This window comes from Carlito syrichta, unplaced genomic scaffold (assembly GCF_000164805.1).
Source record: "Carlito syrichta isolate Samal-C Ts95f unplaced genomic scaffold, Tarsius_syrichta-2.0.1 Scaffold311553, whole genome shotgun sequence".
NCBI classification, from domain to species: domain Eukaryota; kingdom Metazoa; phylum Chordata; class Mammalia; order Primates; family Tarsiidae; genus Carlito; species Carlito syrichta.
The window spans coordinates 283,384-308,065 of record NW_007255649.1 but is presented as its reverse complement, the minus strand read 5'-3'; the positions used below and the strand labels follow the sequence as shown (position 1 = coordinate 308,065).

The window sequence follows — 24,682 nt, the reverse complement described above, 5'->3', positions numbered from 1 at the left end:
GGGACCTGCTGGTGCTGGCGGCTGTGGCCTCGGCCCTGCGCAGCACCTCCTGTCTCAGGTACTGCTGCCTGTCCACGGGCTCCGCGGGCCCGTTTGGGAGGTCGCGGACGTCCCTCCGCGGGGCCGGTCGGGAGCCCTCGTCCTCCGCGTCATCGTCGTCGAAAGGGTTGTAGCTTTTAGGGAAGGTCGACATGGTGCCAGCTCACTTTCGGTCTGGGTGAGGAGAAGGAGGAGCACTACCACCGCCGTCTAGGGCCTCGCCCCGTCCGTCGACCACCCAGCAGTCGCGCGATCTCCTTCCGCCTACCGTGAGCAGATGGCCCTGCCCCCGGAGCTGGCCAATGCGCAGGTCGCCGGAGGGCGGGGCAGAGGAAGACGTGGGGGAGCACGTTCTGCGCGCGCAACCACAGTCTACTGCACCGCCTCTCTTCCCCCTTGCCGCGGTGGACCCGCCCCAGCGGCCACGCCCCACCCCCTAGCAGCAACAGAGGTCACGTGGCGAGAAAGCCGGATGCGGCTGCGCCTGCGTCGTTAAGTCGGGTGCTCGCGGGCCGGGTGCTGGGATCCCGCGGGCGGCGCCGCGGCGCGCGGGATGATGGCGGCGGCTGCGGCCCGCGGAGGTGGCAGCGGCTCCGGCTCTGGCTCTGGTGCCTCGCGGGGTTTCTATTTCAACACGGTCCTGTCCCTGGCCCGCTCCCTGGCCGTGCAGAGACCGGCATCTTTGGAGAAGGTAGCCCCGGCGGGTTCGGCCTCTGGCTGACAGGAGGAGGGGCCTGGGGCGCCTTGGCGGGTCGAGGGTCTGCTGGGGGTCGAGGCGGGGGTCGCGGCTTCCTGTGACGGGGTGAACTCCTGAGAGGAGAGATCTAGCGGGGAGAGGAGACCCGTGGGGAGAGGGACTAGTGTAGAGGGGGCCCGTGGGGGAGGGGTTGGCGAGGCCAGCGGGGACACTGCAGGTGGGCGGGCGTGGGATGGACCAGGCGGCGGGGGCTGGAACGTGGGCGTCGGTGAGGATCAGTGGGATGAGTCGAGCCGAGGACCAGAGGGCAAAACCTGGGGCTCTGGTTCCAATTTCACCTGCTTTTTTTTCGTGACCTTGGGAAGATGCCTTTCTTGTAAAATGGGGATGCTTTTACCCGCTTTGCCCGCTCACCGGATTGTGGTGGCGGGCAGATGAAACACTGCCTTGAAAGTGCTTTTTGAGTTGTAAACTAACGGCGCGTTGTTATTCTACGAGGTTGAGGCGTTAGTCTGGGTAAAAGATGGTGCGTTTAGAGACGGGATAGTGGCAGGGACGAGGGAGTGACCTGTGTCTCAGTGGGCACAGACCTGAACTCGTGATTGCTGCAGAAGAGAAAGGAGAACTCGTGCCAGAGGAACCCTCTTGGGAGAAAGGTGAGAGGCAACTCAGAGGTGTGCCTGGAATCCGTGGAAAGAACAGAGATTTTAAAGTCATACCTAACTTTGGTCTCTGCACTGTCATTTGCTGTGTGTTGTCTTGGGCAAGTTACTTTAGCTCTTAGAGTCTCTGTATGCTTATCTATAAAATGAGATTGTTCTTGAGGATTAAATGAATTCTAGCATAAAGTGCCTCACACAGGGCTAGGCACAGAAGGGGTGAGTAGTAAACGTCAGTTTTTTTACCCACCAGTGTGTGATGAGACTCAGCATAGTGTGTTAACACTGAAGGGATGGGATTATTTTACCACTCAACTTTCTGGCAGATGGAAAGAGAACATTTTCCGAGGGATAAGAGGAGCAGGGGTGACTAGAGACATGCCTGCTGCACTTGGAGTGTTTTTGTGGTTCTGGTGATGGGTGAAACTGAAAGACTGTTTTAGGTACCTTGGCAGAGTGATCTGGTTCTTGGTAGATGCTCAAATTTGATTTTATCAGACAACTGCAGTGTGAGCATATCCTGGCAAACTGATGCTAACCTGACTTCTAGTTAAAGAGGGGATGATAGAATGGAATGAACTTGAGTTTGGTATATAGGACACCCTGAATTTAAATTCTCTACATAATGACTATCATATTATATACTAGTGTTACTCTAGACAGGTCAGTTCCCCACTCTTTTCTTCTGTCTTCTTCTGTCAGAAATAGGACAGTAAGTGATAGGACCACTGCAAAGATCAACAAAAAGTCACGTGGGAACCTAATGAACTATCACTGTTATGTTAGATGAGCCTGATGAATGTACCATAATGCTGGTTTATTAAATCAAACTCATAACAACTAGTCAGCATATCTCTTCTTAGTAGGAGGACCAACAAGTCTATCTGAATTTTGATTGTTGGATTCAGGTAGAAGAGAGAAGAGAATATAGAGAATTGAATGATTTTTAAGAAGATGGTCCTGCAGCTCTAGCAGTGGTAGCACCTTTCCCATTTGGCACACCTTGAGCTCATCTTTCCTTCTTCTGCCATGTTAACTAGTCACAAGAACATTCTGTAATTGCAACATTGTTAGCTTTGTATCTCGTCATAACTACTTCAATTGTCAAGATGATAAGATATTTCACAATTAACAGCTTCATGTTGGCAGCTCCCTAATGCCACTTACTTTGGGAGGTACTTCAGTCTCTTTGGCAACATTTATCAATCACTTCTGTGTATAAGAGTTACTAGAGCAGATCTGGGGCTGCTGTCTTCACAAGGACTGCTTAGAAGGTTGGCCCCTGGCTGGCATCTGGGAACTTGGCACTTGGGCTCTTCCCTTAATTCTGTAACTGATAGAGGTGGTTCATTATGCCTAGATTCTTTTTACAAACAATATGATTTATCTTGAACACTTGCTTTCCCCTGGGAATCTGGTTGCTAGGCTGATGGTGCCTGTATGATCAGCCCCAAATTAAAAACATAGGATGCTGAGTCTCTAGTGGCCTTTCCTGGGCACAAATATTGCACACATGTTATTGCATATTTTGCTGCTGTAGCAAGGAGAAAACTTGGTGTACACCCTCACAGGAGGGAGAATGTAAGGAAGCTTATGTATAGGTTTCTCCAGATTCTGTGTCTTTTCCTCTTGCTGATCCTTTCACTGTGGTAAAATTTAGCCATGAGTACTATACACATGTAGGCAGTCTTGAAGACCCCTGAAACAACCTGTTTCATAGAGGAGGCTTTTGTAAGTGGCTTATCCCATCAAGTATATACGAATTTCTCTTATCCTCATCTTGGATCTTGAGACTTGATTATGCTAAGGATCATTGGGATCATTGTTAGTATTTAGTCCTAAAATATCTGTCTTACTACATTCTTCTGCTTTAAAACAATTGACAAGAAGCCCTGAACATTCATAAGAAAACAAATTTATTGAGGCTCTTAAGAGTAAAGGAATTTTTTTTTTTTTTTTGAGTTGGAGTCTCACTCTGTCACCCAGACTGGAGTGCAGTGGCCGCTCCCGGCCACCACAGCCTCGACCTGCTGGGCTCCGGAGATCCTTCCGCCTCAGCCTTCCAAGTAGCTGGAACTACAGGCGCGTGCTACCATGGCGGCTAATTTTTGATTTACTGTAGAGATGAGGTCTCGCCAAGTTCCCCAGGCGGGTCTCGAACCCACAGGCCTCACCTCCCAAAGGCGCGGGATTACAGGCTGAGCCACCGAACTTGGCTTGTACAGGAATTTTTTAGTACCCACCTGAGATAATAAAGATGGAGACTTAAAGGGGATGAAGTGTTGAAAAATCAATCCTTCCTCCTCCCTCCCTCTCTCTTTCTCTTCCCCCATTTGCTGCTGCTGCTTTTTTTTTTTTTCCTTTTCTCTTCTTCAGAGAGGTCAGAGGACTAAATGGGGCTTTGTCTAGATAGGGTTGACCTGGGGAAAGCTGTTTGCTGAATCAGACCTGACATCTCAGCACAGACATTGGTAACTCAGGCAGCCCACACATGCTGTTAATAGCACTTGACGCGCATTAATGACATGACTTTCCTGACCCTGGTCCCTCTTACATGCCATGGTTGTGTTTACTTTAGTCACCTTCTCTAATCCCAGGCTATGAAACCAAGCCTGTCACTACGCAGTGGATTTTACTTTTTTTTTTTTGAGTTGGCTCACTCCATCGCCCAGGTTGGAGTGCAATGGCACGCTCGTGGCCATCCCAGCATTGACCTGCTGGGCTCAGGCAATCCTTCCACCTCAACCTTTCAAGTATCTGGAACTACAGACATATGCCACCATGCCTGGCTAATTTTTTTCTTTTTTTTTTTTTGGAGTTGGAGTTGTTGTAGAGACGAGGTCTCAGCAAGTTGCCCAGACTGGTCTGTAACCTCTGGGCTCAGGCAAATCCTCTTGCCTCGGCCTCCCAAAGAACTGGGATTACAGGCTTGAGCTACTGCGTCTGGCCTACTTTTTCTTTTTCTTTTTTTTTGAGTTGGAGTCTCACTTTGTCACCCAGACTGGAGTGCAGTGGCCGCTCCCGGCCACCGCAGCCTCGACCTGCTGGGCTCTGGCAATCCTTCCGCCTCAGCCTTCCAAGTAGCCAGAATTACAGGCATGCGCTACCACGCCCGGCTGATTTTTTGATTTTATTGTAGAGATGAGGTCTCGCTGCCCAGGCGGGTCTCAAACCCGCAGGCTCAGGCAATCCACTCACCTCAGCCTCCCAAAGGCGTGGGATTACAGGCTGAGCCACCGAGCCCGGCCTGGCCTACTTTTTATTTAATCAATTAATTAATTCATTCAGAAAACATTTATTGAGCTCTTGTTTTTTGGTATGTGCTAGGCCGGGTAAATAAGAAACAGTCCTAATGTGGTTGCTCAGGTGACCAGCAACAAGGCAGACTCACTACGAGCCTCCCATCTACTCCTTTTTCCCCCCAACTCTTTCCTTAAATAAACTAATGAAATCTCATCTACTTTTGTATCGCAGGCCTGGTGACCAGACTTCTGTCATGTTCAGATAACTAGACTCAAGACCCTTGGGCATCTGTCTTCTGATCCATATCTGAGCTTTGATGTTTTCCTGCTGGACTGTACTTTAGGAGTCCTGCCCCCAGGATTAGAGACTACCCCAGAGAGTACCCTCTGCAAAGCCCTCAGGACCAAGTTCTACCTAGTCCTTAGCCTTCTTCCTCTGGAGAAAGATAAGAGGAGAAAAATAGATGAGAAATAGAGAGAGATTTTTCATCATTGGCATCACCACATACAGTTGGCTTCCAGATTCCTTCTTTCTGATTTCAGTCTGCCTGCTAGTCTTGTTCTACTTTTCTCGTTTTTTTTTTTTTTTTTTTGAGTTGGAGTCTCACTCTTTCGCCCGGCCACCGCAGCCTCGACCTGCTGGGCTCCGGCGATCCTTCCGCCTCAGCCTTCCAAGTAGCCGGAATTACAGGCACGCGCTACCATGCCCAGCTGATTTTTTTATTTATTGTAGAGATGAGGTCTCACTGCCCAGGCGGGTCTCGAACCTGCGGGCTCAGGCAATCCACTCACCTCAGCCTCCCAAAGGCGCGGGATTACAGGCTGAGCCACTGAGCCCGGCTTACTTTCCTCGTTTTTACCTGGCTTCAGAATATTGCTGAGCTGCCCCTGCCAAGCTTCTTCCTGGCTCTTCCTGGTTGATCTTTCTCTGACTCCAGGAGATCTAGTAACTTGTACCTGCTTCTCCTCTTTGGCCTGTAGCAAACTGATGGAGAGCCTGGTCCTGGGACATCGAGAGTTCTGGGCAGAGCAGCAAAGTAGGCAGCATTCCTTGTCCTTTCTTGTCCTTCTGTTCCTCTTCCTGCCCTCGAGGGGTTTTGGTCAGACCTTTCCCTATGTTCTAAAATGTCCTCTTCTTTTCTTCAGTTAAAATGCCAGAATCCTGAGATATTTTAGCTAAAATCCTGAGTGTTTTAGTGACACTGTGGCATTAGGGACAGGATGAACCCTTACTGCTGGATATATGTGTTCCAGAAAATGAGCTTGTTAATCTTAGTTGGAGGAATGTGTGGCTAGATGCTTTCTGCAGTTCATGGTTTCCAGTCTGTTCTTTAGATTGATCTGCCATGGTTTAAAAATCATGGTGCTGGCTTTTTTTTCAGTATCATGATGCTGAAAATTTCCCATCCTCTTTTCCTTTTCTTTGTGAGGCCATGTTGAAAAGAGCCATCCATAGAGTGAGAGGAGAGAGGATGAGGGTATTTATGTTGCCAGAAGCATTATTACTAAATCAACTCTAAAATATTTTAAGAAGAAATTGGAAGAATAAATAATTTTTACCTGTGATCATGCCACATTAAGTATTGGTTTGCTGGGGTTGCCATATCAAAGTACCGCAGACTGGGTAGCTTAAACAGCACACATTTATTTTCTCACCATTCTGGAGGCTAGAAGTCCAAGATCAAGGTGTCAGCAGTGTTGGTTTCTTCTAAGGTCACCTTCTCCCTGTGTCTTTAAATAGTCTTCCCGTAGTGCCTGTCTGCATCACTTGCTATTTACTCCCCCAGAGGGCAGAAATGTTCTACTTCTGATTCCTTACTGCAGATTCTCTTTTTGCAGTTTGTGTTTGCAGTTTGCACTCATTGGAGATGTGCTTGCCTCTAATCTCTTCCACCAGTAGCTATTCCCATCATTGATTTTTTACAGCTGAAATTTATACATGTAATTTTCCTGGAGAGAGATATGCATATCTTTTATATATATATTTGCATTTGCTTCTCTTGTGTATCTTGGTATATTGGGGAAAAACCTGACCTTTCATGAACTTTGTCAAGCCAAAAACACTACTTTCATTGGTAAACTGACAAATAAACGCAGGGTTGAGGCAAACAACCTCATGTCTCACTTGCATTTGTTTGTTGAGTCCTGAAAGTCTCTGTTTCTGCTGTGGAAGCAATTGTCTTTTCTTGAATGTTTTTCTGTGTTTAGAGCTGGTCTGGAAACCTGGATTATATAGGACAGCCAAGGCTCTATAACATTATGAGAACAGAAGATGATGCCATTCATTCATATAATCTTTGAGGACTTGCTGTGTTCCAGGCACTGTGGTAAGCCCTGGCATTAGAAGGATGAAGAAAATATTTTTAAAGATTTTTTTGAGTTAGAGTCTCATTCTGTCGCCCAGGCTGGAGTGCAGTGGCCCAATCGCAGCTCATGGCAGCCTCAAACTCCTTCTGACTCAGCCTCCTGAGTAGTGGAGACTACAAGCATGTACCACCACACCCAGCTAATTTTTTGTGGAGATAAGGCCTTGCTTTGTTGCCCAGACTGGTCTTGAACTCCTGGTCTCAAACAATTCTACTGTCTCAGTCTCCCAAAGAACTTTGATTATAGTCATGAGCCACCATACTGGGCTTACAAATTTTTAAAATTTAATTAAGTTATTTATTTTTGAGTTGGAATCTCACTCTGTCACCCAGACTGCAGTCTGGAGTGCATTGGCACACTCACAGTACCACAGTCTTGACCTGCTGTACTCAAGACGATCCTTCTGCTTCAGCCTTCCAAGTACCTGGAACAACAGGCATGCGCCACCTCACCCAGCTAATTTTTTGATTTATTGTAGGGACCAGGTCTCGCCATGTTGCCCAGGCTGGTCTTGAAACCATGAACTCAGGCAATCCTCTTGTCTCTGCCTCCCAAAGTGCTGGGATTATAGGCTTGAGCTACCATGCCCGGCCAATTTTAATTTTATTTTAGAGACAGAGTCTTGCTGTGTCATCCAGGCTAGAGTGCAATGGCACATTTGTAGCTCACTGCAGCCCTGGACTCCTGAGTTCAGGTGATCCACCTGCCTCAGCCTCCTGAGTAGCTGGGACTACAGGTGTGAGCCACCACACCAGTCTAATTTTTGAAATTTTTGAATGAGTGTTTACAGTTCTAGAAACCCACGGGGTTATTCTTTTTTAAATTAAGATTCATTCAAAAAGAACAACTTTCTAAAATGTTGTTTTTATATCTCTGGATCAGAACATAGTATTTCTTTTCTTTTTTTGAGTCAGGGTCTCATACTGTTGCCAAGGCTGGAGTGCAGTGGCACAATTAGATCACTGCAGCCTCTACCTTCTGTGCTCAGGTAGTACTCTTGCCTCAGCCTTCTGAGTAGCTGGGACTACAGGTGTGTTCTACCATGCCTGGTTAAATTTTTAAAAAAATTTTTATATAGAGGAGGTCTTGCTAAGTTGCCCAGGCTGGTCTTAAACTCCTGGGTTCAAGCAGTCCTTCCACTTCGGCCTCCCTGGGATTATAGCTGTGAGCCACTGTGCCCAGCCTTTCTTTCTTTCTTTTTTTTTGAGTTGGAGTTTTACTCTGTCACCCAGGCTGGAGTGCAGTGGCACACTCACAACCACTGCAGCCTCATCCTGCTGAGCTCAGGTGATCCTTCTGCCTCAGTCTTCCAAGTAGCTGGAACTACAGGCGTGTGCCACAATGCCCAGCTAATTTTTTGATTTATTGTAGAGATGAGGTCTCATCAAGTTGTCCAGACTGATCTCGAACCCGTGGACTTAGGCAATCATCTCACCTCGGCTTCCCAAAGTGCTAGGATTATAGGCATGAGCCACCATGTCCAGCCTCTTTTTTTTTTTAATTATTTTATTGTGGTAAGGATACCTAACATGAGAAGATCTACTCTCTCTCTCTTTTTTTTTTTTTTTTTTTGAGTTGGAGTCTCACTCTGTTGCCCAGACTGGAGTGCAGTGGCACGCTCCCAGCACTGCAGCCTTGACCTGCCAGGCTCCAGCGATCCTTCTGCCTCAGCCTTCTAAGTAACCAGAACTACAGGCATGCGCTACCATGCCCGGCTAATTTTTTTAATTTATTGTAGAGACAAGGTCTCGCCAAGTTGCCCAGGTGGGTCTCAAACCTGTGGGCTCAGGCAATCCACTTGTCTTGGCCTCCCAAAGTGCTGGGATTACAGCCCAGCCAAGATCTACTCTCTTAACAGATTTTTAAGTGTACAATAAATGGGCATGCTCTTGCTGTCATGGAGTTTACCATGGAGAGAGAAAGAGGCAAACAGGCATTCAACAAACAATTACAAGTCAATATAATTTTAAATGGTTGCAAGTGCCAAAAAACAAAAGTAGATGATGGTGGTGAATTTTATGTTATATTAATTTTATCTCAAATTTTTTTTAAATTGTAGAATGAGGTCTCGCCAAGTTGTCCAGGCTGGTCCGAACCTCTGGGCTCAGGCAATCTTCTCACCTCGGCCTCCCAAAGTGCTGGGATTACAGGCTTAAGCCACTGCGCCCAACCAATTTTATCTCAGTTTTTAAAAGGAGTAAATGGTGTGAGGAGAGATGAAATAGGATCCTGATCCTGATTTATATGGGAATAAGAGAAGACTTGAAGTAATGATATAGAAGAATACACTCCTGGCAGAGGGTGCAGCTTGTGTAAAGGCCCATAGGTAGGAACATTTTTGACTCATTGGATAAACTTAAAGAAGTCTGTAGTGGTCACTGCTGAGAGAGCTAGAATGGCACAAAATAGGAGTGGTAGGCTGGCTTGATCACCCAGGGCAGGTCATGAGAATGGTTTTAGACTTCATTCCAAAAGTCCAGGCTGGAGTGCTGTGGCACACTCACGGCCATCCCAGTGTCAACCTGCTGGACTCCAGCGATGCTTCCACCTCAGTCTTCCAAGTAGCTGGAACTACAGGTGTGCACTACCATGCCCAGCTAATTTTTTATTTATTTTTTATTGTAGAGACGAGGTCTCGTCAAGTTGCCCAGGTTGGTCTCGAACCTGCAGGCTCAGGCAATTCACTCGTCTTGGCCTCCCAAAGTGCTGGGATTATAGGCTGAGCCACTGAGCCCAGCCAAGAATTTAAAATATTGATAACAGGCCGGGCTCAGTGACTCATTTCTGTGATCCCAGCACTTTGGGAGGCTGAAGTGGAAGGATCACTTGAGTTCAGAAGTTCAAGACCATCCTGAGCAAAAAATACAAAAATTAACTGGGTGAGGTGGTATGTGCTTGTAGTCCCAGCTCCTCAGGAGGCTAAAGTGAGAGGATTGCCTGATCCCCAGGAGATTGAGGGTGCAGTGAGCCATTATCGTGCCACTGCACTCCTACCTGGGCCATAGAGTGAGTCCCTGTCTCAAAAAACAAAACAAAAAGTACATAAATAGAATAAAATATTAATAATAGTAAAATAAAGTGTTAATTATAGCTAGCATATAAGTGGAAATTCTTTAATGGATTTTTGAAAATTACTTAGTATGAATATTCAGTACTGTTTTTTGGATGTCTTTTCTCACTTTGGAAAATAGTTTGTTAAATATTTGGGGGAACCTATGCTATGTGCGGTGGCTCACGCCTGTAATCCCAGCACTTTGGCAGGCTGAGATTGCTTGAACCCAGGGGTTCGAGACCAGCCTAGACAACATACTGGGACCACATCTCTAAAAAAGAATGTTTTTAAAAAATTAGCCAGATGTTGTGGTGCATGCCTGTAGATCCAGCTACTCAGGAGGCTAAGGCAGGAGAATTGCCTGAGCCCAGGAAGTTGAGGCTGTAGTGATATGTAACCGTGCCACTGTGAGCCTGGTCCAACCCTGACTCAAAAAAAAAAAAATCTTTGGGGGAATCTTATAATTACAATTACAGTTATGTGTCACTTAATGATAGGAGGAATACTTTCTGAGAAATGCATCATTTGGTGATTTTGTCATTGTGTGAACATCATAGAATGTACTTATACAAACCTAGGTGGTATAGCCTACTACACACCTAGGCTATGTGGTATAACCTATTGTTTATAAACTACAATCCTGTACAGCATGTTACTGTATTGAATCCTGTAAGTAGTTGTAATGTAGTGATAAATATTTGTGTATCTAATCATATCTAGTCATACAAAAAGTACAGTAAAAATAAAGGTATTATAATTTTATGGGACTACTGTTGTATATGCGATTTGTTATTGACTGATATGTCTTTATGTGGCATGTGACTGTATATAATTATAGAATCTAGAATTTTGGACCTTTTCTCTTTCTCTTTTCTTCTTTTTTTTAAAAATTTTTCTTCCTTTTTTTTTTTTTTGAGCTGAAGTCTCGCTCTGTCACCCAGGCTGGAGTGTAGTGGTGTGATCATAGCTCACTACAGCCTTGAACTCCTGGGTTCAAGTGATCCTTCAGCCTCCCGAATAGCTGGGATTACAGGCATGAGCCACTGTGCCCAACTCTCTTTTCTAATATAAGCATTTAAAAAATATGCTGGGTGCGGTGGCTCACACCTGTAATCCCAGAATTTTGGGAGGCTAAGGTGAAAGCATTGCCTGAGTCCAGGGGGTTGATACCAGCCTGGGCAACTGGGCGAGACCTCCCCTCAACAATTAAAAAAAAATTAGCTGGGCGTGGTGGCATGTACCTGTGGTTCCAGCTACTTGGAAGGCTCAGGTGGAAGAATCACCTGAACTCAACAAGTTGAGGCTGCGGTGGCCATGAGCATGCCACTGCACTCCAGCCTGGTGATAGAGTGAGACTTCAACTCAAAAAAAAAAAAGTGTATACACACACACACACACACACACACACACACACACACACACACAAATTTGGATATGTTTTATTTTTCATTATGTTCAAAATATTTTCTAATTTTCTTTATGGGGTCTTTTTTTATCTAGAGGTGTTTATATTTCCAAAAATTGGGGTATTTTATAGATATTTTTCCATTATTGATATCTTTTTTCTCACAACTTTATTGAGATGTAATTGACAAATTCTGTTACTGATTTCTAGTTTAATTCTATCGCAGTCAGAAAACATACTCTGTTTGATTTTAGTTCCTTTAAACGTATTGATTTGTTTGTGACATAGATAGAATTTTGTATTGTTAAAGGCTCGGAATTTGTTGCCTTTCTTTAGGGAATGTTGGACTTTGTTCTGGTAGACAGTTACTTGTTTAATTTGCTACTTCTGATATTTTTTCAAAAGAGCTTTATTGAGGTATAACTCACATACTGTAAATTTTACCCATTTTAAGCAAGCAATCACCCATTTTAAGTAAACAATTCAGTGTTTTTGGTATAGTCACAGAGTTGTGCATCTATCACCAATATCAATGCTAGACTATTTTCACAAAAGAAACCCTGCATCCCTTAGTTGTCACCCTCTAGCCCTTCCAGCTACATCCCTGGGCAATCTCTAGTCTACTTTCTGTCTCTGTAGATGTACCTATTTTTAACACTTTATGTAAATAGAATCATACAAGATGTGGTTATTGTGACTGGCGTCTTTCACTTAGCAATTTTTTTTTTTTGGTCAGAGTCTCACTCTATCACCCAGACTGGAATATAGTAGCACATTCACGGCCACCACATTCTCATCCTGCTAGGCTCAGGTGATCCTTCCATTTCAACCTTCCAAGTAGCCTGAGCCACAGGCATGTACCACCATGCCTGGCTAATTTTTTGATTTATTGTAGAGATGAGATCTTGCCATGTTACTTAGGCTGGTTTTGAACCCCTGAGCTCAGGCAGTCCTCTTGCCTTCGCCTCCCAAAGTGCTAGGATTACAGGCATGAGTCACCATGCTGACCTTTTTAAAAATTATTTTTTGTAGGTAAGGGGTCTTTATGTTGCCCAGGCAGGTCTTGAACTCCTGGGCTCAAGTGATCCTCAGCCTCTCAAGTAACTGAGACTACAGACATGAGCCACTGCACGTAGCTCAAAAGAACATCTTTTATGAAACTCTAATCCAGGACTCCTTATAGGAGCAGGTGCTGTTCCACTCTTCCATGTGCATGTTACAGTCGCCTTTGTTTATCATGATACCTTAGAGTAACTTGGAAGATGTCAACTGATGTTCAGTGTTTTTTGTCAAAGGGGACAGTACATTTGAGAAAGACACTTAAAAATTGCCTTAACAAGCCAGGCTCGGTGGCTCAGCCTGTAATCCCGCGCCTTTGGGAGGCTGAGGTGAGTGGATTGCCTGAGCCCATGGGTTCGAGACCCGTCTGGGCAACTTGGCGAGACCTCATCTCTACAATAAACCAAAAAATTAGCCGGGCGTGGTAGCGCGTGCCTGTAGTTCCAGCTACCTGGAAGGCTGAGGCAGATGGATCGCCAGAGCCCAGCAGGTCGAGGCTGCGGTGGCTGGGAGCAGCCACTGCACTCCAGTCTGGGTGACAGAGTGAGACTCCAACTCAAAAAACCAACCAAACAAACAAAAATTGCTTTAACAGAAAAACCTACAGTTAATACTTAAAACTTAGTCTTTAGTTCTTAGGGAATTTTGCTTATCCAGAAAGACTTCCCAGAGGTTTTAAATAACAAAAGTTGTATTCTTTTAAAAAATGGCTAAATCACCCAGCTTTTGTAATGCTATTATAGCAGCTTTACTTTGACCTAAATACCTTACAAACATTCTCTGTTATATTTGATTCTCATCTGCAATTTTCAGCTCAGTCATCCAGACTTTTTGTTGTTGTTGTTGTTGCTGAGTTGGAGTCTCACTCTGTCCTCTAGGCTGGAGTGCAGTGGCACGTTCACGACCTCCTCACAACCTCCACAGCCTCAACCTACTGGGCTCAGGCGATCCTTCCACCTCAGCCTTCCAAGTACTGTAACTCCAGGCATGCACCACCATGCCAGGCTAACTTTTTTTTTATTTTTTTATTTTTTTTGAGTTGGAGTCTCACTCTGTCGCCCAGACTGGAGTGCAGTGGCCGCTCCCGGCCACCGCAGCCTCGACCTGCTGGGCTCCGGCGATCCTTCCGCCTCAGCCTTCCAAGTAGCTGGAATTACAGACATGCGCTACCACGCCCGGCTGATTTTTTTGTTTATTGTAGAGATGAGGTCTCGCCGCCCAGGCGGGTCTCGAACCCGCGAGCTCAGGCGATCCACTCACCTCAGCCTCCCAAGGCGCGGGATTACAGGCTGAGCCACCGAGCCTGGCTTAATTTTTTAATTTATTATAGTGATGAGGTCTTGCCAAGTTACCCAGGCTGGTCTCGAATCCGTGGGTTCAGGTAATCCTCTCACCTTGGCCTTCCAAAGTGCTGGGGTTATATGCATGAGCCACCGCACTGGCCATCCAGACTTTTAAGAGCATTTTATTTTCTCTTTGGTTTGGCATTTCCTTACCTTGGCAGTCAAAATTCACATCATTGATTTATCTGTCTTTTAATATCCTTGGGTTAAAGTTCTGCCAAGAGTTCTTATCAAAGTCTAAATAAGTTATATCTGTCACCTCCCTGTGGTCTGTTGACTTCCTGACCCTCTCAAAGTGGCAAGTAGAGCCCTCTGGATCCTTTTTATAAGTGGGAATAACCCTGGCCACCTCAATTAGATTTTGAACTTAATGATCTTTCCCCTCTAAAATCTCTAAAAATAGACAACTTGCTAGTTTGTTGTAAAATTCTGAAAAATCATTTGATGTTATTTTTTCTTTTCATTTTTAAAAAAGATCATAGTTAAAGCATTATTCTGCATTAGTACTTCAATGTCTCTGTGTCCATTTCATCATCTGCAGAATGGGGATGATTAATAATATCTACCTAATGAGTTGTTGTGAGGATTAAATGAGATAATACAGAGTAGCTCCCAGCACATGATAAATGCTCAATAAGAGGCTGGGCATGGTGGCTCATGCCTATAATCCCAGCACTTTGGGAGGCTGAGGTGAGAGGATTGCCTGAGTCCACGGGTTTGAGACAAGCCTGGGCAACTTGGTGAGACCTCATCTCCACAATAAATCAAAAAATTAGCCGGGCATGGTGGTGCATGCCTGTAGTTCCAGCTACTTGGAAGGTTGAGGCAGAAGGATCGCCTGAGCCCAGTAGGTTGAAGCCACAGTGGCTGTGAACATGCCTCTACACTCCAACCTGCTCGACAGAGTGAGATGCCAACTCAAAAAAAAAAAAAAAAAAGCTCAATAAGTGTTAACTGCCATTATTTGGAGAATGACACCTACCAGAACTGGATGTGACAACTTCTGTAGAACCTAGGCTCAAGTCTTCAGATATCTTTCTCATAAGAGTCCCAGTTTCCAAGGACATTTTGCACCAGGCTTTCAGGGCCTTTGTCATTTGGTTTCTGACTTGTGTTATTTGCTAGTTGTGTATTTTTTTTATTAGTTTTGTAACTCCTGCTGGATTGTAACACTTGTGAGGGAGTGACATTATACATCATTATATATTATACATCACTTCATTTGAGAGTTCTTCCTTCCATCCCTCCACTCATTCAGTGATACTGCAGATATTTGTTCAGTACCAGTTGTGTGCCAGCATTGTGCCTGGTACTGAAAATATGGCAAGTACCATAGTATAGGTAAGCCCAGCACTAGGAAGCCTGGATTCTACTGGCTCTGTACTTTTTATTTCTCCTACTTACTCCATCAAATGTCGGTGACATTGACCCTTTTAGTTCCACAAAGTGGTAAAGTTTTGAAATGTGTAGTATGCAGCAGATACAGTGATGAGGAGGTCACTGTCCTTTCTACAATGAGAAGATAAGTATACAAGTAACTCCAAAATAAGAAGCAAGGGAGATAATTATCTCAAGAGAATTACAGAGTTCTATGTGGGCTGTTGAAGGTATGATGGGTGAGATCACATCAAACTGCTGGGGCCTGGAAAATGTCAAGAAGCAGAAGACAGTTGAGATGGATCTTGGAAAGGTAGGTAGGATTTTTATAGGGCATCTAAGACAAGTTGGATGAAGTGTTGCTGATGGATAAAAACCCTGCAAAAGACAAGACAGGAAGAAGTGAAAGTTGATACATGGGGGCCAGGGTTTACAGAAAAAGTCACAGTCTGGGAGGGTGTGTTCATTGGACAATGGGAGCCGTTAAAGGTATATGAACCAGAAATGGAAATATTAGAATAGGAGAGATAAAAGTCAGAGAGAGGGTCTAGTTTGTTGCCTCACATGTGCTTTAACCTATCTGGGCCTAGTCACCTGGCTTGTAAGACAAGGTGTCTTGTTCAGTACACCGCCGGCTGCCTGAAAGTGGATGCTTGGTGGTTGTACCTGTGCGACCTCTTCCAGCTCTTCATCTGTGCTTCTGTGTATGTTTAGGAGTTGTCAGTGTCATGAGGTCTGCAGTTCAGCTGAGCATTGTTTCAGTAGAACTTGTGTGTATTCTTTATTTCTTTATTTTTTTTTTTTTCGAGTGGGAGTCTGTCTCCGTCGCCCAGGCTGGAGTGAAGTGGCACGCTCACGGCCACCCCAGTGTCAACCTGTTGGGCTCAGGTGATCCTTCTGCCTCAGCCTTCCAAGTAGCCGGAAATATAGGCACGTGCTACCACACCCAGCTAATTTTTTGATTTATTGTAGAGATGAGATCTAGCCAAGTTGTTCAGGCTGTTTTCAAACCCATGGGCTCAGGCTTCTTTTTCCTCTCCCCTTGGCCTCCCAAAGTGCTAGGATTACAGAGCCATTGCACTCAACCTGTATTCTGTATTTCGTTATAGAAATTATACCAAGAAAAACTCAGTGTCATGTTGCATTTTTTGTGGTTTTTTTCAGAATAAATTACATGATAAAAAATGTAAGCTGGGCTCTGTGGCTTGCCTGTAATCCTGCGCTTTGAGAGGCCGAGGTGAGTGAATTGCCTGAGACCGCGGGTTCGAGACCTGCGTGGGCAACTTGGCGAGACCTAACCTCTACAATAAATCAAAAAATTAGCCAGGCATGGTAACGCGCCTGTAGTTCCAGCTACTTGGAAGGCTGAGGTGGAAGGATCGCCGGAGCCCAGCAGGTCGAGGCTGCGGTGGCCGGGAGCGGCCACTGCACTCCAGTCTGAGTGACAGAGTGAGACTCCAACTCAAAAAAAAAAATGTGGTTTAAAAAAAAAATCTACACAGAGCTGTGATATATTTTCAAACTAGTTTTGTGAGATTAAGCTTTATTTACCTGGGTCTCTTGTTTCAGGTAATACCTCAGTGCTTCCATGTCTGCAGTGCATGTTGTTGTAGCCATAGAGATCTTGTTCACGGCTGCCATATCTGCTTCTGTTGTCCCAATAAAAAGAGAAAAGCTTTTCTATTTAGATTGGGACTCTTGGGAAAGTTATATTTAAGTAAGAGTTGTTTTACTGATTTAAGGTGTTGGAATTTAAAAACTTATAGAACCAGTGTATATAGAAAACACCTGTTTTGTTTATTGGATCTGGATTTTCTTTTAGTTTTATGTTACTACTTTGTTCTCGGATTGCCCAGATTCTATTTATTGAAATATTAGATGCTTTTCTCTTATTTTTCTGAGCTCTAAAGCTATAAATGTTGTTGTTCTTTTAAAAATAAAAGTTTTTATGGCAAAGTTATTTCTACTATTTTAAAATACAAGCCAGGTGCAATGGTTCACACCTATAATCCCAGCACTTTGGAAGTCCAAGGTGGGAGGATTGTTTGAGCCTAGGAGTTCGAGAGTAGCCTGAGCAACATGGTGAGACCCCATCTCTACAAAAATAATTTTAAAAAAATAGACTAGGCATGGTGGCTCATGCCTGTAATCCCAACATATTTTTGGAGACTGTAAGGGGGAACTCATCTCCAAGGCTTTTATAATTTCTGAAGGCCACCCACATTTCTTCGTTTGTGGCCCCTTTCTTTCATCTTCAATGGCAGCAATGGTGGGCTGAGTCCTCATTTCACATCACACTGACCCCTTCTTCTGCCTCCCTCTTCTACTTTTAAGGATCTTTGTGCTTACGCTGGGCCCACTCAAATAATCCAGGATAATCTCTCCATTTCAAAGCTCTTAATTCAGTTACATATGGAGAGTCCCAATTGTCATATAAAGTAACATATTCACAGGTTCTGGACATTAGGGCTCAGACATCTTTGGGGGCCATTAGTCTGCCTGCCTCACCAATGTAGTTCATAAATTGCTGAATCATCATATAGTTCTCTAAGTAGTGTATTTGTTCTTTTTGGTATCTCTCCTTCACAGTTTAAAACTGTGTACCCATATTTTAGAGTAACTTCTAAATGGTCACAAATGAATTTTACTTATGGCTGGGTGCAGTGGCTCAAGCCTATAATTCCAGTACTTTGGAGACTGAGGCAGGAGTATCACTTGAGGCCAGGAGTTTGAGACCAGCCTAGACAACACTGGGAGACCCTGTCTCAAAAAAAAAAAAAAAAAATTATATTTCAATGTTGTTAGTTGAGTGGAGATGGTGGAGAAAGATCTGACGTTAGAGTAGCCCAGAACCCCTCTGGGCATTTGAGGTAGAGGGGCCCTGGTAGACCAGATGAGATGAGGGTGCTAAAAACTGTTGCCTTCAGATCTCTCTCCTGGGTGGGGTGATAGCTGCATGACAGTGGGGTTTAGACATGTTGATGATGCTGAATTCTGATCCTGGGATATTGTTAGAGCTCATGTCTGTGCCCATTCTGAGTATGTTTGAGTTTCTAGATAACAGTGTAATGCCTGCAAAACAAAGGAACAAGCAAACAACTCAATCCCAATCCAGAACACCTGATCTGAGGGGAAAAATCTATTCTTACACTTTATGTGAAAAGGAAACCTTGGGAATTAGCCTTTGGCCTCTAGGACAAATGCCAGGAGGAGCTGATAACAGCCCACCTAATAGGCAAGAGTCAGAATTGGAAGGAGAACCTGCCACACTGGTCTGAGTGAAGTCTGAACACAGACTAAGAATAGTTGGCGGGGCCTCACCTCTGGGTGAGTGACTATCTATTATCTATTCATCCATCTACTTCTGTGGTATACAAGGTCTGACAATTAAGTTCATGAACTCATCCCAGAAAAAGTGCTACATACTTCATTGCTGAATATCACTGTGGTCACCTTCAAAGTACTCCTAGTACACCTGTCAAAGCAATTTTGGAACTCTTTTTCTGGAATGACCATCAGAGCTGTTGTCGTATTACCTGTGATGTCCTAAATGTCATCAAAATGTCTTCCTTTCAGTATTTCTTTTATCTTCAGGTAAAGAAGAAAGTCACTGGGGGCTAGATCAGGTGAATAGGGAGGGTGTTCTAATACAGTTATTTGTTTACTGGCTAAAAACTCCCTCATAGACAGCGATGTGTGAGTAGGTTCATTGTCATGATGCAAGAGCTCCTTTGGGACCATTTTTGCATACGTTTCTCATGCCAAGATTTTCAGTTAAGATTTTCTTTTCTTTTTTTTTTTTTTTTTTTTGTGTTGGTCTCACTCTTTTGCCCAGGCTGGAGTGCAGTAGCATGCTCACGGCCACCACAGCCTTGACCTGCTGGACTCAGGGGATCCTTCAGCCTCAGCCTTCCAAGTAGCTGGAACTTCAGGCATGTGCCACCATGCCCAGCTAATTTTTTGATTTATTGTAGAGATGAGGTCTCGCCATGTTGCCCGGACTGGTCTTGAACCCATGAGCTCAGGCAATACTCTCACCTCTGCCTCCTAAATTGCTGGGATTACAGGCGTGAGCTACTGTGTCTGGCCAAGATTTTCCTTTTTCTCTGTCAATGCTTATTTGGTCTGCTATTTTTCTCACAGTCAGCTGACAATTTTGACACACAATTTGACAAATTTTTGCAATGTTTTCATTGGTTCTGCCCATAACTGGCTGTCCTGACCAATCTTTATCATAGATGCGTTCTTTCCCCTCAGAAAAATGTTTAATCTATTTGTACACTGCCATTTTCTTCATGGCATTAACTCCATAAACTTGGACTAACATGTCCTTGATTTTACTTCCACTCTTGTCAAGTTTAACAAGAAATTTAGTTTGTTTGTTGCTCTAATTCAAGCTCTGACATTTTTGCAATGGCACACAAAAACATGCAACAGCAATAATGAACACCACTCAGCAAGACATCGCCACACATCAAAATGAACACAGCTATGAAACACTGATCTACCAAGGCTATGTCCTTTGTACAGTGCTGCCAATGTACTTGCACTGTGGCAAGTTTGTAAACTTAATTGTCAGACCTCGTGGAGGATGGGGATCTGAAGAGGATAAGTGTAAGCTTTCTTCCAGGAGCTTACATTTAGTGTGGAGACAGAAAAATTAACTAACAACTGTAGTATTAATAGTGGAGCAGCTGATGTTGTTGATATTATTGGCATCCTTCAAGTATGTGAGGGTAGCAGTTGTGTTTATCTTTAACCTGATTGTCTCCAGGCTAAACATTTCTTTAAGTACTTCTTGTATGAAATGTTTTTAGACATCCCATCTCCTGGAAGTCTGTCTTTGAATACTTTTTAGTGTGGCAAAGAGGCAGCTAAAATAATCTGTCCCTCTCTTTCACATCCAGTCTATCATTAAATCCTATAAACTCTTTCTCTAAAACATATCCTGAGCTGGTCTGTTTCTTTCTTTGCTGGCTGTGATCACTATCATCTTTGCCTAGACTAATGCAAGGGTCTTGTCTTCCAGAATCCATTCTGTATGCATCAGCCAGAGGGATTCTTCTAGACCTCAGTTTAAAAAGAATCCTTAAGGCCTATGTGTGCATTCCTACTAAGGCTCTGGCTTCCCTTTGCTACAGTCAGGCTCGTTACCTGGCCAGGTTTAGGGACCTTTCCTGCCTTATCCTGGACTTCTGGGCCTCTCCTTTTTCCACTGTGCTGTTGCTGCTATCTGGAACACTCTTTCCTGATTTGTCCTGGCTTCCTCCTCCTCCTTTTTTTCTTTTTTTTTGAGTTGGAGTCTCACTCTGTCACCCAGGCTGGAGTGCAGTGACATGCTCACGGCCACCGCAGCCTTGACCTGCTGGGCTCAGGCAATCCTTCTACCTCATCCTTCCAAGTAGCTGGAACTACAGGCACACACTACCACGCCTGGCTAATTTTTGATTTATTGTAGAGATGAGGTCTCAACAAGTTGCCTAGGCTGGTCTTGAACCCGCAGGCTCAGGCAGTCCTCTCACGACTTCCTCCTTCTTAATTGGATCCCTATTTATTTATTTATTTATTTTTATTTTTATTTTTTTTGAGTTGGAGTCTCACTCTGTCACCCAGACTGGAGTGCAGTGTCCGCTCCCGGCCACTGCAGCCTCGACCCTCTGGGCTCCGGCAATCCTTCCGCCTCAGCCTTCCAAGTAGCTAGAACTACAGGCACGCGCTACCACGCCCGGCTAATTTTTGATTTATTGTAGAGATGAGGTCTTGCCAAGTTGCCCAGGCGAGTCTTGAACCCGTGGGCTCAGGCAGTCTACTCATCTCAGCCTCCCAAAGCGCAGGATTACAGGCCGAGCCACCGAGCTGGCTCGGATCCCAATTTAAAGCACCTTCTTTGAGAGACCCTCCCTGATCACCCCATCGAAAGTAGTTTTTCAGGCACCATTGTTAGAGAAATAGAATTAAAAATGAAATCCCCCAATCCAGAAATACTCAAAACAAAGGCAGTAGAGAAAAGAAAACACTTTTATTACTGAATAGGCGTTAAACCAGAATGTGATGAGTACGTAGGCAATTTTCTAAGAAATCACAAAGACAGAAAGAAATCTTACCCTTTTTGGCTGAGCACAGTGTGGCTCACACCTGTAATCCCAGCACTTTGGGAGGTCAAGGCAGGAAGATTTCTTGAGCCCGAGAGTTTGAGACCGTTCTGGGCAACATAGTGAGAACTTGTCTCTCTACAGAAAACAACAGCAAAAACCGGGTGTTGTGGCAAGGACCTGTAGTTTCAGCTGCTTTGGAGGTTGAGGTAGAAAGATTGTCTGAGCCCAAGGGGTCAAGGCGGTGGTCAACTGTGATCCTGCTACTGCACTCCATTCCAGCCTAAGCGACAGAGTGAAATCCCTACTCGAAAAAAGAAAGAAAGAAATCCTACCTTTTTCTGTACTAAGCAGATTCAACCCATTATATATATCTTCTACATAAACAATAATTCGTCCTTGAATTCAGGAGGAATTGGTGGCACCATTTGTCATACATAGTTCATTTTAACTTTACCTGGTAATTGGGAGGATGACCATCTGTGTTAGCTAAATGGCTTTGTCAGAGGAAAAACAACTTCTTATATCTTTATGACAGGAGGTTGTTTTGCACCTTGGAGCAAGACACCTGTGGAAGTTAGACTCCTACCCTCCTGCAGAGACTGGGAGATAGGGTTGCCATCTCTCTCCCTTGATGTTTACATTCCAAAGAGATGACTCCCAGGTCCCTGAGGAGACATTCCTAGATTGTAAAGCTGACAAAGGACCTATCAGAGGGAATGTATACATGTGAGAGAATGTAGAAAGAATGAGAGAATGGAGAAAGTATGTACAATAACACATTTTCTAAAGAAAAAGGAGGAGAGAGAAATCTCTTCCCTATTTTTACTAGAGAGAATTAGAATTAAATCTCTTATTTTAAATTTGTATTATTTATATTATCTCAACTCTGATATTTGTCTGGTTTATCTGTCCCAGTCTATTATAGAATGACATCAGGGGCCCTCTTTGAACTGCCCAGTTTACTCTGAATTCATAGTACCTAGGGCAGTGTTTGCAAGGAATGGGTGCCCAGTAAATAGTGAATGGGTGAATTAAAGGCATATCGACTTGAGTCCTATGTAAGCTGTTTGAAGGATGTTATGTAAGAGCAGTAGCATGAAAAATACATAAATTGAGTCCTGACTCCAGGCAATGACTGTGCCTTTGTGTCATGTGCACTGTCTTCTCTACCTCTGTGAGGGCTGCTACATGTGGACAGAGAAGCTGAGGCTCAACCTGCCAGAGCTAGGTTGTGACTTCAGGTCTAACTACAAAGTTTACATGCATTTCACTCGCTAGAAGTTGTTAACATTATATTTACTTATATGTATTACAACAGTAAAACAAAGCATGATCCTTACCCTGCCCCCAAAGAATTTTCTAGGGATACAGAAAAGGACTGAGCACTAAAATATTTAAAATATTGTATAAATATGTTGGAATGTGGAAATATATACATAAATATAAAAAATATATAGGAAATATATATATGTAGAGAATGCGTGTATGTGTGTGTGTGTGTGTGTGTGTGTGTGATTTTATTTATTTATTTATTTATTTATTTATTTATTTATTTATGACAGGATCTTGCTCTGTAGCCCAGGGTGGAGTGCAGTGGTGTGATCATAGCTCACTGTAGCTTTGAACTGGCCTGAGCTCAAGCAATCCTGCCTCAGCCTCCTGAGTAGGTAGGACAACAGGTGCACCACCACGCTCTGCTAATTTTTCAATTTTTTGTAGAGATAAGATCTCACTCTGTTGCACAGGCTAGTCTCAGACTCCTGGCCTAAGTGATTCCTCTGCCTTGGCCTCCCAAAGTGCTTGGATTATAGATGTGAGCCACCATGCCCAGCCTTTGGAATACTGATATTATGTTTTTTATACAATTATGTCCTTTCCATATTTGATAATGGTAGTTTGCCAGTTTTGGCAAGTTTCCAAGTCTCCATGCTGTCTTCTATTACATTAGCTTTACCTCTCAGGTGTGTAGTGTAGTGTATTTTCTATGCATTGGAGCAGAGTATTGATAAAGTATTGCACAGGACCGGGCAAAGTACATAGACTTTGATAGGGCCTCAGAGTCTTCCCTTTTCTTTGAATATCATTGACTCATTCTATTGCGATTCCACCTTCTTTTGATTTCTTATTAATAGGGGTTTTTTTTTTTTAGAGACTTTTACCCTTTCTCTCAAGATGTGAGTGCGAACGTCTTCAAAGTGACTAGAATTTCTGAAATTACCATTCTGTTGTAATTGATCTACAGATCTCTCTTTGTGTTTTGTTTTCCCTTCTGATTGTGAAGCACATTCTCCTTATGGAGGAACACTGCCTTGTCTATTTATGTTCTTCTGTCTAAGCATTTAATCATAAAAACCTTGGATTTCCCCCATATGTATATTTTTTCATTTTAGTTTCTTGATGTTTTTCCTGCTTACATAAGTGATGTTTTCCATAGAACGAACATATTTTGGAAAATATGAAAAAGCATCTAATTTTTGAGTCAGTGTCTCATTCTGTTGTCTCATTCTGTAGTGGCATGCTCATGGATCACCACAGCCTTGAGTTCATGGGCTCAGGGGATCCTTCCACTTCAGCCCTTCTGAGTAACTGGGACTACAGGTGTGTGGCTACCATGCCCAGCTAATTTTTATTTTTTGTAGAGATGAGGTGTCGTTGTATTGCCAAGACTGGGTACGAACTCCTGGCCTCAAGTAATCCTCCTGCCTCAGCCTCCCAAAATGCTGGGCTTGAAAATGTACTTTATAAAAAGTAAAATCACAGTCACAGATCATCCTACCTTTCAAAACTACTAGCATTTTGATATGTTTTCTTTCAGTATTTTTCAGTATGTGATAATTAGGATCATACTTCTTTTTGGTTTATGGAACATTTAGAACATTGTTTCATGTCGTTGCTTATTCTTAGAAAACATTTGTAATGTCTGTAATATTAGTTTTAACTTTCTGAAAGTATTGTTTTTGTAGGTTAAAAAAATGGTTGAATGTGAGCAATTTCTTATGGTTCACCCTAATATTTCACCAGTTGGCTGAATCATCTTTATTCTAATGTTGAATATGTATGTAGATTGTTTCTGATTTTTGTATGATTGTTTTAAGAGACAGTGTCTTGCTCTGTCACCCAGGCTGGAGTACAGTGGTGCATACATAGTCCACTGCAGCCTTGACCTCTTGGGCGAGTAAGCAATCCTCCTGCCTCAGCCTCCTGAGTAGCTGGGACAACAGGCACATGCTACCACACCTGGCTAATTTAAAAACATTTTTTATAATGAAGGGATCTCACTATGTGCCCCAAGCTGGTCTCAAACTTCTGGCTTCAAGCAGTCCTTCTGCCTTGGCCTCTCACAGTCT

The 24,682-nt window shown here is 43.8% G+C and overlaps 2 protein-coding genes across 4 annotated transcripts in view; one reads left to right on the top strand and one right to left on the bottom strand.

Annotated features, from left to right (window-relative positions):
• The window catches only part of SNAP29 (synaptosome associated protein 29), a 34,548-nt gene extending 34,251 nt beyond the window's left edge, over positions 1 to 297 (bottom strand). Inside the window, exon 1 of one of the 2 annotated variants that reach the window (XM_021717949.1) lies at positions 69 to 297. In XM_021717949.1, coding sequence (XP_021573624.1) covers positions 69 to 193 — 125 coding nt within the window. In that variant the 5' untranslated portion in view covers positions 194 to 297. The remainder of the gene's footprint in view (positions 1 to 68) is intronic. The other variant, XM_008068811.1, reaches the window with a different exon arrangement.
• A 212-nt stretch (positions 298 to 509) lies between these two features.
• The window catches only part of PI4KA (phosphatidylinositol 4-kinase alpha), a 141,258-nt gene continuing 117,085 nt past the window's right edge, over positions 510 to 24,682 (top strand). For both annotated transcript variants that reach the window (XM_008068808.2, XM_008068809.2), the window contains exon 1: positions 510 to 730. In XM_008068808.2, the coding sequence (XP_008066999.1) occupies positions 593 to 730 (138 nt within the window). In that variant the 5' untranslated portion in view covers positions 510 to 592. The remainder of the gene's footprint in view (positions 731 to 24,682) is intronic.